At 39.6% G+C, this 14,844-nt stretch overlaps 1 protein-coding gene across 1 annotated transcript in view; it reads right to left on the bottom strand.

Annotated features, from left to right (window-relative positions):
- Positions 1-14,844, bottom strand: part of RAPGEF5 (Rap guanine nucleotide exchange factor 5) — a 229,736-nt gene that overhangs the window by 22,211 nt on the left and 192,681 nt on the right. The window contains exons 17-20 of the mRNA XM_072783806.1: positions 13,361-13,510; positions 9,611-9,708; positions 6,075-6,197; positions 3,812-3,990 (exon numbers count right to left, since the gene is read on the bottom strand). Of these exons, the coding sequence (XP_072639907.1) occupies positions 3,812-3,990; positions 6,075-6,197; positions 9,611-9,708; positions 13,361-13,510 (550 nt within the window). The remainder of the gene's footprint in view (positions 1-3,811; positions 3,991-6,074; positions 6,198-9,610; positions 9,709-13,360; positions 13,511-14,844) is intronic.

Below are 14,844 nucleotides of genomic sequence, written 5' to 3'. Positions count from 1 at the left end.
AATGCTACAATGAGTGTCTTAATGTATAAAACTTCTTTAACTGAGTTTATGGTTCTTTAAGTTAGACATTTAGTCATTACATCACTGGTCAAAAGCGATCTTGATGTTAAAGGTTCTCAACATGTATTAAAAACTGTCCCCAGTGGCGGAAGTTATATATGAAAGCATCTAGTTGAGAACCAGGGGAATGGATGAGGCTGTTTTAGGACTACCATACACAGCTGGCTGTGCCCTGGCAGGTCCTCCCTAAGTGGCCTGTCCTGGTGCCAGCCTCGTGGGCTAGCTACTGGGCTCCAGGTCCCAACAGGTCCCACCAGGGAGCACAGGGGAAAGTTCTACCTCTATTACCAGTGGAACCTGGAAAGGCACTGCTGCCTCCATACCTAGGGTCCAATGTATCTGGGGCAGGCACTGTGCTGCAGGCCCCTTACTGCTGAGTCTCCACAGGCACGGGCTGTGCCTCTCCTAGTCTTCCTTGCCTGGCTTCTGGCCAGGCCTGCAGCTCTGCAGTTGGCAAGAGGACCCAAAACTTAGTCTAACTGGCCCCTTCATCTGGTTTCCACCGACTCTCTGCTGGGTGGACGCTGCTTGGTATATTCCATGAATAAATAAAGATGCCTTCTGGCCAATGATTTAGAAACCCATGTGTTCTTATGAATTGTTGGTGACTAAAGGCATTAATACTTTTTTGTTTTGTTTTGTTTTTTTTGCATCAATACTTTGACTCTGCTTCCCTTGTGTTATTTACTTCCCTCAGTCTACCCTTTCTGTGTCGTCACACCCCTGGAAAGTTCACACTGGCCAGAAGAAATGTGAGCCAGCGCCATTGCTTGGTATGCTGATTTGAGGTGCAGGTTCCTCTGTGGAGAGGGCCCCGTGGTCCAGAGAACTGTCTCACCCTTAGGCCACAAGTACCTCCATGGGAGGCTGTCTCTTACTCTCAAGTCCTCCTATTTAGTACATGATGGAAGCTCCGTGGTCCTGTGATTCCTCACTAGACGTTAGGTTCCTTATAGGTAGAGTATATGTCCATTCCATTTTTGTATCCCGCCCATCACCCAAATGCCTAGTATATAGCAAGCCTTTCAGATAGCATTTGCTGGAGTTGAAAACAAGACATTTTGGGGAAATGGTTTTATTATTACCCATTGTAAACAGATTTATTATTCTTTTTTTTTTAATTTGGCATAATTTATTTGTCTGGAATCTTCAAATTCTTATCTTTTTATCGTTTAGCTCCCATGAACGATTTTCCTGGCCCAGATCTCTTTTTTAGTCATATTTACAATTAAAAAAAAAAAGCACATACCTAATGTCTGAATCTGTAAAGAGAAAAAATCATTTCTCTAGAAGACAAAGTGATAGAGTATAAATATTGGATACTAAACTGGTCTGGAATCCTTTGTTACCAAGGTTCATTCATTCCATGATAAGAACAGACTGACACTGAAACATTCCAGTTTAGCAAACACTCCTTTGTCTGTGTGAGGAAATAAACTCCACTCAAACCACAGAGGTGGGGGATGGGGATGGTGAGAAGGAAAGGAAACATGAATATGCAAATAGATGCCTTAGGCAGGGGAGACACTTCATGATCATGGAAATTACTATTTTCCCTTGGTTATTCCTACTAGTGTGATTATGAGGAATTTAACTTTATGTTTCTGTTGGCATTCTATTCCATGGGCTAGGGACAGAGAGACCAGTACAGTAAATAATTCAAGAGCATGGGGCCATATGGAGAAGATGTGAATATATTTCATTTCCCTGAGGATAGATATAATCTTATACTGGAACTAAGCTGTGTGGTGTCATTTTGCTCCTTGGGACATTAATGTCCCATTTCTCCAAATAACTGGCATTTATAAGAAAGCTTTTGATCCAAAAAGAGCCTCACCTTTATGAATCTCACAGGCTATTTGGAGTGCACTGGCCAAATCAAAAAAAGGAATATCCATCATAAAAACTGTCCAATATTTAGGAATATCTGTTGTATCTCTCTCCATCCAATCTCAGTCACATCAAACACCAGGTTAGAGGACTTCTATTATCTCTTGCTAGGTAAACTGGATGTCCTGCTTCTGGGGGTCTCTTTGCCTATAGTTCAGTCTATATGCTAGCTCAGAGCAACCTTCCTGAGAGATGGCTTTCATCATATCAGTCTCCTGACATAAATTGCAATAATCCTTGTCTTAATTCAGACCAAACTCTTCGATCTCAAATTCAACATCGTTCACAATTTGGTTTTATCTTCCTTTGCAGATCAATCTCCTACAACTTCTGTATAAATACCCTCCATTCTGGTCAAAGTGGATGCGATTCCTTTCCCTGACCATATGCTGTCTCCCTCTAATGAACGTCTCTGCTTCCCTCCTCCAGTGAGTTTAACCTCCACAGAGAGTCGCACTTTTGATTCTTATCGGTCCAGTTCCACCAAGAATTCAAATATAGCCTTGAATGCTACTTCCCTCACAAATATTTTTTGAATATTCTTGTTCCACATCATTGGCATACGGAGTTTCCCCTCCTCCAAAGCCCCACTAAGAGTGTGACCTCAGAATAGGGCACACCCTCCATTCTATTTTGCAAATTAGCCATCAGAGCTATCAAAGTATCCCCCCTCCAGCAGGCTGCAAAAACTCCTCAAAGGCATGGATTGGGTGTAGGGTCAGTCTGGTTTCCTCATGGAAACCCCTGGTTCCCTGCATGGATCCGTCCAAGTAATACACAGTTCTTGAACAAATGACATGTATATTTCAAAACTGTTTGATGTAAAAACTATTTTGCAAGACAAAAGAGAAATAAAAAGGGAAAGAGAGGGCACTGGGAAACATTCTGATTCGTGCTGTCTACTTCTGTTGGGAGGCTGTCCCAAGAGCAGTCTCAGGATACAAATCTGGTATTTTAAGAGATGCTCTCAGCAAGTTACTAAAATGTCATTCAACTAACCTTTACTGAGTCACTGCTATTTACCAAGTTCTGCATCAGCCTTATCAGGTACAATGTTTGATTAGCAATGGTCCCTGTCCTCTGGAGGCTAACACAGCCAAGTGAAGGGATTCTATATAAACAGAGAAGTTTAATAAATATAATAAAGAGGTTAAAAGGGAAAAAAGCCTGTGTGTGAGGGAGAGTAGGGGTAGGGAGTAGTTAGTTAACTCTGCATCTGGCTTCAGGAAAGAGATGACTTCAGGAAAGAAGCAACATTTGACCTAGATCTTAAAGAATGACAGCAATTTGCAAGGTGGAAGTGGTCATTTTGGCAGAGTCAACACCACCATATCCAGGCCTGGGGGTGGTGTGCATGGGAAAGCCAGCATTTCAGAGTGGCTTCAGCTGTACCCAGTGGGTGAAGCTCAGAGGTCAGGTAGGACCAGCCAGGGCTGGGCCTGCTAAGGAGTTTGTAAAGCTCAAACCATGGGGATCCAGCAGCCAAGAACAGGATCTTAGAATGCACCTGATTTGCAATAATTCTCCCTCCTAACGTCATCTTCCCAGTTTTCCTAGCCTGCTGTAGCTTATCAGCCACACTGTAGCTTAGCTTGCAGGATGGAGCATGTGTGCACTGCCTGCTTAACTGTTCTGGCCTGCAGAGCAGAGTGCTTTAGTTTGGTATTTTAACAGTGACTTAAAAGTATAAGTACTTCAAATGCAAAGACATAAATATTCAAGGACAGACCTTTTCAATCATTCGGTCACTTAACTCAGTATTATACTTTTACCTCCTAACCCTTCTAATCATCACAAGGAAAAAAAATGTACTCTCTCAAGGAGACGAGAGGAATTGCACTTTTCACTGCCAGAAACTCACTGCGCAGCGATTTTGATGAATTTTTTCACCAGCTGCACTCGCTTGCCCAGCTGGCTGCAGAGCAGGATCTCCGTGGCCACCCAGAGCTGGACTTCATTGCATCTCTGCAGCAGAAGGCTGAGGTTCACCGTGTGCTCTCCACTGCCTTGTCGGCTGAAGGTAAAGTAGATCAGCTCTTGCTGAAAGAAGATGGATTCACAACCAGCATTTATTGTTAGCACAAAGACAAGTTGATCCAAAAGACAGTCCATTTTTAAAAGCTACCTCAGGTAGTCATTCTCATATCATAATGTGTCATGAGAACATAGCAACAGTATATTCAACTTGAAATGTAGCTTTAGAGATGTCTTATTAAATAATGTTCACTTAGAATTCTCACAGAAGTTTTATTTTTAGAATGTGCAGATGACACAGTATTACATGAAAATCTAAGAAGTTTTAAAGTTTAAATCACAGGCTTAATCAAATCCAAACCTCCTGAACTTGTTATACTGGCAAAAACAAGTGAAAATGATTGTCACTAGTATAGGTAGATGAACCCCCCTGACAAGGGTTCTCAAATTTTAATGTGAATCAGGATCACCCAGAGACGTCTTTCAGCAGATTGCTGGGCCCCAACCCCCCAATTCTCTGATTTAGTAGGTCTGTGGTGGGGTCCCAAACCTGCATTTATAACAAGTTCCTAGGTGGTGCTGCTGATGCTGCTCTGGGTACCTACTCTCTGAGAATTACGGATAAAAGATTCAGTAAAATCATAAACAGAATAAGAGTGAGATTTAGGGCAAGGTCCAAAATTTACAAAATTGAGCAAGATGAGCAACTATTTATAGAGACTGCTTATATGCAGAGCAACAGAGGAGATTTGTTTTTATTTTTAAAAAGATTTTATTTATTCATTTATGAGAGAGAGAGAGAGAGAGAGAGAGGCACAGACACAGGCAGAGGGAGAAGCAGACTCCATGCAGGGGGCCCAATGCGGGACTTGATTCTGGGTCTCCAGGATCACACCCTGGGCCGAAGGCAGTGCTAAACCGCTGAGCCACCCGGGCTGCCGGAGATTTGTTTTTAAATAAAGATTTGTGTGCATGCAAGTGTGTGTACTTTATAGAAGTGACTCCCATTCTCCCACTGAGTAAGCAGCTAAGCAAGGACACCTACTTTACTAACATTTTTTTTTCTACTAACATTTCCAAAGACACAAATTATTTAGCTCAAATGAATTCATTATTTGCTTAGATTTAATGTTGGAATTTTTTTTTTTTTTATGATAGTCGCACAGAGAGAGAGAGAGAGAGGCAGAGACACAGGCAGAGGGAGAAGCAGGCTCCATGCACCGGGAGCCCGACATGGGATTCGATCCCGGGTCTCCAGGATCGCGCCCTGGGCCAAAGGCAGGCGCCAAACCGCTACGCCACCCAGGGATCCCTAATGTTGGAATTTTTAAATGAGAAAATATGAGGACATTCATTCTAAAATGAAACTGAAGCTCAAGTCCCCAAGTTGGGCCTGAGTTTCTTCAGAAGGAAAGGCTGCTTTGTAATGAAAAATTTCACTACATGGCAAAGCAAATGCAACATATGGTTGCACAGAGCTGTCTCATTTTTCATCTCCTGGTTCCTGTGAGCCTTTCCACTGGCTACATTTATTCCTTAATTGTCAGCAGCATTTTGCCCCTAATATACTATTATTCTATATATGTTTAAGCTGTCTCCAAAGGGAGGGCTGATGAACATAAAAATTTGAAATGTATCTCCAAAGCTTCAAGAAAGTACTTTAAGTCTTGCAGTATAGTCTAAATTTATAAAATGTTCTTGAGTTAAAGAATGGCTGTATGTGTGTGTTGGTATGTGCATAAATACGATTCTTGTATAACTACAGTGAACTTTATGGAAAATATAAGTATCAATATCAAAGTTGTCAAATGTGAAATAGCTCTTCAACCCCCTTAGAGCTTCATAAATATGTAAATATAGAAGTATTCATATATATAAAAATATAGCATTTTTATACTACAGAACACATACGGTTATACTAGGAACAAATAAAGTATGATCATGTATTCTGATCTTCCTAGGTTTGGGTCAGTCTTTCAGTGTATTTAAAGTCCCCAAATATCTTTTGGGCTATGGTATCCTAAGCATAACCATATCACCTGATGATGGATCTTCCTTAAATCAAATCACATACAAATACATACTCTTCAAAAAGAATGCACAGTTAAAATAGCACTAGCATTTATTTTATCTTTTCACTCCTTACTTACCTCGTGAATTGAATTGAAGAGACTCCAATCAAAATTCATTAATTCCAGAGCAAGATCCCAAGTGTTCATTCCCAAAATCCTCATCGACCTTTGCTGCGAGTCCTCATTTTCTGCAAATGGGTTCTAAACCAACAGACAGAAGCAAAAGGATCCTCAGTAATTCCCAAATGTTTGGCACTGAACTGGATGGCCACAGAAAACCACTAGAAGCCCAGATTAGGAAAGTAATCTTGTCTGAGTGCACTTAATATTTTCCCTGGTCTGTTCATCTTTGGTAAGTTACAACCAATTTGGAAAACAGCCTTGGAAACAATAGAATGTGATCAATGATACTTCATTGAGTTAGCCTGCTCCTCCCCCCGACACACACACACACACACACACACACACACACGCATGCATGCACACACGTGCACGCATCCACAAATCTGATTATAAAACACTGCCCCAGCAGACAGCATAATGAAAGCGAGAGCCCTGAAATCACTTTGGCTTCTGGTAAGAATTAATGTGCCAGCAGGTTAGTATAAAAACAAACAAAAGAAATGTCATGGTGTACTTCAATAAAGACAGACATGGCTTTTACAGGAAATATGTTTAACAACCCTCATCCCAGACACACATTTACAAATTTTATTAAAATGCCTGTGGAAAGTGATAAAAATTTAAACAAAAAATAAAAAAAAATTTTACTTCATTTATATCCCATGGTGGATGATTAAGTATCCGTTGCTTTACCTACACAAATAGACATGAGTCTGGTAATCGTATTTCCTTAAAATCTGGTATGAAATTACTAAATGCCACCATAACTTTAAATATTTTGTCACTGTTAAATTATTAAAAATTATTTAACAGCTTTTTAAAAATATTTGATATTTCCTAATTAAAATACAAATTCTCCAAGGGCATGGCTAGGTTAGTTGGTAGAGCACATGATATTGGGGTTGTGAGTTTGAGCCTCTTGTTGGGCTTAGAGTATACTTAAAAAAATAAAACAAGATTCTTCTATTTGAGGGATTGGATTTGAGTAGTTCATGATGTTAAAACTGCTAATGACTTGGAAAAAAAAAGGAATGGGACTTTGCAAAAATAAATGACATGACAGGATGAAGGGAATATTTCAGATTCCAAATATTAATTCCTATTTTAAAACTGCAAAACTATTTGCATCTTACAAGTTTTATTGCTTTAAAAGGTTTGCTAATTTGAAAAAAAAAATGACAAAAGACCTTCACAGAGCTTTTCCACAGACTTGATTCTCTTCAGAACAGGTCAAGGTACAAGTTGTCCCTGGAGTCCAGAGTGGGACACAGGGTAGAGCTCATTGGGTGGGCTGAAAGAATGCATGTTCAAATATTGAGTGGGGGAAAGCCCATGTTTCTTACGGCCTGATTAGTCTGGAATCAGAGAGATGTCATGCTATGCTGCAGGCATTCAGAGGGAGAGCCAAGAGTTGGGAAGCAACATAAATCTCTGTATACTGGGCAGCCCGGGGGGCTCAGCCAGTGGTTTAGCGCCCCCTTCAGCCCAGGGCCTGATCCTGGAGACCCGGGATTGGGTCCTGCATCGGGCTCCCTGCATGAAGCCTGCTTCTCCCTCTGCCTGTGTCTCTGCTGCTCTCTCTCTCTGTCTCTCATTAATATATAAATAAAATCTTTAAAAAAAATCTCTGTATACTAATTTGGAAATGTAAGGATATTTTCACTTGGCTTTTTACCCCTCCTACTCTCTTCCTAAATGCACTCCTTACTCTGATACTGCCCTCTGGTTATATCCAAGGCTGTTTATGGCCCTCTCTGAGAAACACTTTCTATTTCTCTATCCCATTCATTCATTCAGGGCTCTAATTCCCACTTTCTGAGAAGATGAATTCATCTATATTTAAGTATAGTGAGTTCTAGTGGTTTCACAGGTTATCTATCCTGCCCTTATAATCAACTGAAATCTTTTTGAGATAAAATACTGAAAGCTATGATTGCAACAGGGAAATTTCAGGCAGTATGCAGAATTGGTGGTAGAAACATTTGAGGGCAGGATGGCAACTGGCTCATCTGGGAACATACTTCAGAGCACCCACTTATTCTACTAGGACACTGCTTAGGTCTGCTTTCTAGTCTTCTGAAGTTGGCCTTGGTCAGTGGTAGGAGAGAGCTCTGGGCGTACATACCAGGGAACTGCCAAGTCTGTGCGTAGCAGGAGGAAGGAGGGCGTGGAAGAGAGTGTGTGAGTCTCTACTATCATGACCAGCTCCACAGAAGCTACGGGGTAGATTGTTCTCCTCCCTAGGGAGGGTTAAAGTCAAGCCAGTCTCATTATTTACTTGAGGATGCTGTGTGGCATCCTATTTGTCATGGTTTGCTTATGGAATGACATCATGTACAGACAGAGGACCTGTGTGACCAACTTAAGGACATTCAGAAGCAGAAAGGCTCAAGTAAGACAAAAATTTTCCTCTCCTTTGCTCTTTCATCATATACAAATGAGAGGAATGTCTAAGAGCTTCAGAGACAAAAACTATTGGCCCGGAGTCCTAGCATTTTCCCTTACTTGGAGGTAGAGGCTAGAGTAAGTTACTTGGCCTTTCTGAATGTCACAAGGTTACTGGCAATGTTCAATGAGATACTGTATGTAAACTACCTAGCACCTAACTGTCTGGTAGAAGTGTAAAAAATGACAATGATTAGCAGGTTGATACTTGTAGATAATTTTACAAAAACTATTTTTATTATAAGCAGTTTCGGTTAACTCTTGTGGTATGTTCATTCCTCAAGCATAAATACAACAAGAGTCGGCTAGAAAGAACCACTGTGGTGATGGCTCCCTGAAACAGACTAGGACCATGGGTCTAGATGATACTCTTTGTGGGTGAGGAGTCTGAGGGCGGATCCAACCATGCAGAAAGCAACCACAAGGCTGAAATTTTTAGGAATGTAGTAATGACAAATCATCTAACTGCTTAGCTGTAAATGTTCTTTTTTTTTTTTTTTTTTGCTGTAAATGTTCTTAAATTTGAAATGAAAATAACTGACAGCATGGGTTCTACATATCTTCAAACTCCTACTCCTCATTGGCATCTCAGGTACCATCGTTATAAGCCCATCTTACATGGAGAAGGCTGAAAATCAACCCTTTCTTCCTGGGAATGGTATACTTGAAGTGGGCCAAATGGACCAAAATCAAGAATATAGTCTCCTTCCCCTTAAATCTGCACAGGGTAACATTTTTCAGCTTGATCTCCACATATGCGTCAAAAAAGAAGGAATAGAATTAAGATTAATGGAGAGGGGGGTCACTTCTTTCCTATCCCTTGTTTCAGGGGCCCAGAGAGAAACAGGTTTGACTTTGGAAGGGTTTAGGATTTCTTAAGTTGTACCTATCTTTGATTTGCAAAACTAGTGTTATCTGCTAAGTGTATTGTTGGCAGAAGAGGAGGAAGTAATTCGATGTGTTTTTCTAACATTCATTTTGAAAGATACAGAAATACAATTGTAGTCTCCCATGTGTGTTTCCAGTAAAAGGCTAAAAGTTCTTACCAAAGTATCGGCTAGGTCTTTTCGGTAGACATATATCCGACCAGATGCTTCAAGCGATTTGGAGATGGCCAAGTCATTTGGCTGAAGTTCATGCTTTTCTTTATTAAAAAAAAAAAAAAAGAGTAATTAGAAACACAAGGGCAGTGGTAGGCATACACAGTATATCTAAAGAGTGAAAATTGCCAAAAAAGATATTTAAAAGTAACTAGAATGCAGATTTAATTTAGTTCTGCATCCTCTGTGCAACGGCAACAACAGGACCATGGACCTCATTGCTCCACATGCATAAAGTAGAAGCCTCCTGCAATTTCTCCTTATAATATTTAGTTGTTCTTTACAATAGAGAACAGTTTAGGGAAGAAAGTAAAATTCGCTCATAATCCAATCATTTTAAGATTGCTGATGATGATGATAAGATTGGTGACCATATGATGGTGATGTGGTTAAACATTTGGGTATGTTTTTGTTCTGATCTTGATGCAAATGTGTGTAAACAACATTCACACATACATATAGTTGCAATTATTTACACATATGCCATTCATAATTAGTATGGATGCATACACACATGTATATTTGCAGTTTTTGCATATATGGTTTTATATTCCAATTTTATTATAAGCACTTATCCACTTGCCAAAATTATTAATGTATATGTCCTGTTTAATTGGTTACATAACAGTCCCTTATACCATCATGTAATCTTTCCTCTATTGTTGACCAATTTAATAGTTTCCAATGTTTTTGTCACATAAATTAGATGGCAAGATATATGTAAATACTAGCATGCAGGTCTGGCACATAATAGGAGCTTGATAAATGGGATCTATTATTATAGCAGCCATACTATATACTGCTGAAGTCAACAACCTTATGCATACATCTTTGGCTGTTCATAGGTGATTTTTAAAAATAGATTCCCAGTAATGAAATTACTAGATCAAAGGGGAATGAATATTTTTTAATGTTTTTGACACGAACTGCCAAATTGCTTTCAAATTCTTACACCGACCAACACTGACCATTCCTTGTGGTAAGTTTGCTATTTAGCTGAAACCAAAAAAAAGATTCTCCATTTATTTTAAATTTCTTGATTACTGGTAAAGCTGAGTCTTTTTAAAGTATTCTTCTATTTGCCTTATTATAAATTATTCCTCCCCTTCAGCCATTTTTCTACCATCACTGGAGCTCTCTTATAACACAATAGCCTTCTTTGTAGAAAAATGTCCTCCTCCTAACTGGAAATTACAGACGGGAATTGACTAAGCTAATCCTCAAGTTTATTGCACTGTAACATAATCAGCTTCTATAAGTCAGCCTTATAGTTACCCAGCCTGGTTGGGGAATGCAATATTACATGTATCTTTTTCTAGATAACTTAATCAGTTCAAAGTTCAAATTTTGTTTTGAACATTTCTGCTTAATCAGTTCAAATTTTGTTTTGAACATTTCTGCTTAATACAGAGTACACAAACGATAATCCAATATATTCTTTATGGCCCAGCATTATAAAGATCAATAGCACTTTCATGTCAGGCCATTGACGTGCGTGGTAAATGGTCCCACACGGCTGAGCTCTGAAGTTTTTCCATCTTCTCCCTCTTCCTCTAGCTACAATTTCTTGCAACCCTGTATGTTCCCATGTCCACTTTACACCTGAATTATGAGAGTCATCTGCCCTTGCAACAGAATAAAATGCCACAGCCTTCTGACAGTCACTTTCCTATTTCCTAAGAATTATTATTTTTTCTTATTTTCAGGTTTGTCATTACACCATAAAAGATAAAAGCTCATAGAATTTTACGCTCTGAAAAACTAGGCAGGTAGGTTTCCGTTACTACACACATATACTTTACCTACTCCGGGCAGAAAACAGCTAGAAACCTACTGAAAGCCATGAGGATAATATCACCAGTTCTTTTAGAAAAATCCACAAAACCTACAACACTGAGACATTTTAAAACTTTTTTTTTTTTGACAAAAAGAAAGTAAGAGTAGATTGCATTGTCATTTCATTTTAAAGTAGTATTGAAAACATTATTTATTGTAAATTAGGTAGAGCAAGGAATACATTAAACTTTGTTTTTTTCCTTCTTTTTCTTTATAAAGCATTTTTGTTTGGAGGATATTAAGCTACAGGCAGAAAGGTTCTTAACAGACAAAAAGTACTAATTGATGGGAAATGATGGCACATTTCCAAATCTGTGGGACAATTCAAGAAATAAGCTGGTATTTCTAGAGAAGATTAGCAGTGAGTTTATACACATTAGAACAACGCTGGCCTCCCTGATGAATCTAATTTAATAGAGTGTAAAAATGGTATTTCATGGCCATCAAACAGATACTGGGTAGTAAAAGAGCTACTCATTACTTTCCAGATTCACATGTGGCCCTGGGCTGACTCTGAGTCTGCCCCAAGGGAGAAAGGTCTCAGTTTTGCTACCGTGTTCACCTGGGGTCCTTCCTCCTCTAAAATGGGGACCCAATGACTACTTTTTGTAATGGTACTGTCTTGAGAGACAAATGTTGTTCTGCTGAAGCTTAATATTGTTTAGAATCAACTAATATTTTTGGTCACTTAAAATTAAATATAATATACATTTATCCTATCTATCTGGCATGCCAGAAATATTTTATTAAAAATTCAACACTGGTTAAAATCCAGGGAGTGCAGGTGTTTTTCCCACTTTTGCTCTTTTTCTCTAGATAACGTTTTGATGGGATGCACAATTAGGGCCCCTTGAGAGGGAGGAGAGATTCTCATGAGACCCAAAGAGAAGGGCTATATGGTTTGCCTATGTAATTCACTAGCTTGTCGGACCATTTTACCTGCTTCTGGGTAACAAAGCAATACAAGATTCTGTTACACAAATGCATTAACACCAAGTTAAATCCGGATATTGTCCTCCTCTCCCAGCACCATAAGGATAACAAAGGGTCAAGAAATGCCGGGTGTCTGCTCCCCCGCTCCCTCCCGCCCTATCTCTGTTTAGTTCACATGGTATTCCCATTTTTCAACTACAGATGCTAAGACACTTTCTTTTTTTTTTTTTTTTTTTTCAGGGTTAATGAGATATTAAATAAAGACTGTAAGCCAAAAAGGAGGCCAGCAACACTGAGATCGGACAGGCCCCAGTGAAAACGAAGGGGTCTGTTCAGGTCATGTAGATCAATACTCTCAGCTTGTAATCTGTGTGATCTTATTCAAAACAGACAATAAACCATTCTCTGAGGATAAATAAGGCCCTGCAGAAGGAAAAGCTATAACCAGACCTCACTCTCCACGTCCACCTGAAGGAACACTGCCTGTGAGCTTTCAGCTTATTGGAGTTTTTATTTCCTTCAACAGGGAGTCTTTTTAAGTATTAAACTGTCAGGCAGCAATATGACTAGTTCAAGGCTGTCTTTCTTTTTCCTTCCTAGAGTAATTTCATCCTTTACCAATTTCCCAAGTTAATTTAAATATGAAAATAGAAGGCTTATCTAGAGTAGAAAATATGAAAAGCTTTATAATATATTTCAAAACACTGGCATGGCCCTTTATTCAGTTCTTGGGGAGGAAATTCAAGATCCAACAGTACCCAACTGTTGTCATGGAAACGCCTCTGCGAGGCAGCTTCTTATTGTTACTGTGGTCATCCAGCTGCGGACCCAGAAGGGACAAGCCACACGTTTACTCTATAAAAATGTCGACTCTCCTTTCAGGGGCGATCCAGTGGAAGATTAATATTCCAGGACAGAAAAGTTTACCCCCAGAGAATGTGACGGCCACCAGAGCCAGATCCTCTTCTGCATGCTGGATCTTTTCTGCCACAACTTTCAGGATCTCATGTGCTGTACTGGAAACTTTTGCCTTCACGCTGACATAGGAGTGCTCCGTTATATACACGTGGCAAAAAACTGCACACAACCAAAAGAAATGTTAGTGAACTGAGAACTGTAGCCAAGAGGTACAGATTTTCTCAAATTAAGGCACCCACCTTCCTATTCTCTTTAGTATAAAACCTACCCAACTAGATTTACATATTCGTGTCTGTACATGGGTGCCTTGTGGGCATACATATAGAAATGTGTGCTTGCCCACACAAGAGATACAGACATCATAAAGCTGGTGAATAAGCATGCCGAGGACCTAGGCTTCCCAAACCATAACGAGAGACCCATGTCACGGAAGCATGCATTCATGGTGGAGATAGCCTGACCACACCACAATGGAATGGGTGGTACATGAACCGTAGCTGAGTCCCTTTTTTGAGGGTTACTGAGATTTCCCAAAGCAGTATATTAAGATACCTAACTCATAAATTTTTATTTTATACTCCATTTCTGAATAGTCCCAGTGGCTCATTCAAGAACACCACATTTTGCCATTAGAATTCTCAAAAGCTTGTCTAAAAAATCTGCCAGCTTGCCATGGTTTTTGTGTTCAGGCTTCTTGGTCACTTAATAATGATGTCCCTGATCAAGATGGGGATGAGTTTGGTTTCTAAACAGAAGTGATGTTTCCAGCCCTTTAAATTTCCTTTTTATTGTCTGCAGGGCAAATAATTATTACTAGGACACCACTACCACCAGGGTGAATCGGGGTCCTGGAAGAAATTTTCTTTATGATTTGAGAGCAGAAAGTGTTTAATAGCAGTGGAGGTAAGAGATACATTATTTGCTTCTTGCAGCAGCTACTCTGAATGTATAAAATACTAGCATCTTTCAAAAAGGTAATACACGGAGATATTCTTCTCTACCATATTGCAAAAAATAAAAAAAAGCGGGAGGGCAGTTCCTAGAGAAATCTTATACTCAATTTACACAGACCCACAAAAATAAACCTAGGATGGTTTCCACACAAAGGCAAATGAAGCAGAAGAAAAACCGTGAGTTTACATGCACAAACCTCAAAGTAAACACGCCACCAGAAACCAGTGACAGCATTCTGCTCTTGGTTTGGTTGGGTGTGTCACTAAAACAGTATCATCTGATAAAGTTGATTTATATGTTGGCAACAGATATGTGAAAGGCAAAAAAGCTTTTTGGCTTCCACAGAAAAAGAAAATTTTTTAGCAGGACAAGGTCCAGTGCACAAACCACTGAATATGAGGAAAGTTTACACCTTGCCTAACAAACCGATGAACAAAAAGAGGCTAGAGCATCTTGAAATACTTATATTCCTTGTAACACAGCTTGGGAAAATATCCCATAAAATTTAAAGACAAATAAGTCTGGAGGATCAGCAAGTA

The sequence above is a fragment of the Canis lupus genome, chromosome 18 (assembly GCF_048164855.1).
Source record: "Canis lupus baileyi chromosome 18, mCanLup2.hap1, whole genome shotgun sequence".
In the NCBI taxonomy this organism is placed as follows: Eukaryota; Metazoa; Chordata; class Mammalia; order Carnivora; family Canidae; genus Canis; species Canis lupus.
Note: the sequence above shows the minus strand (reverse complement) of the source record. Positions and strands in the feature narration are given on the sequence as shown.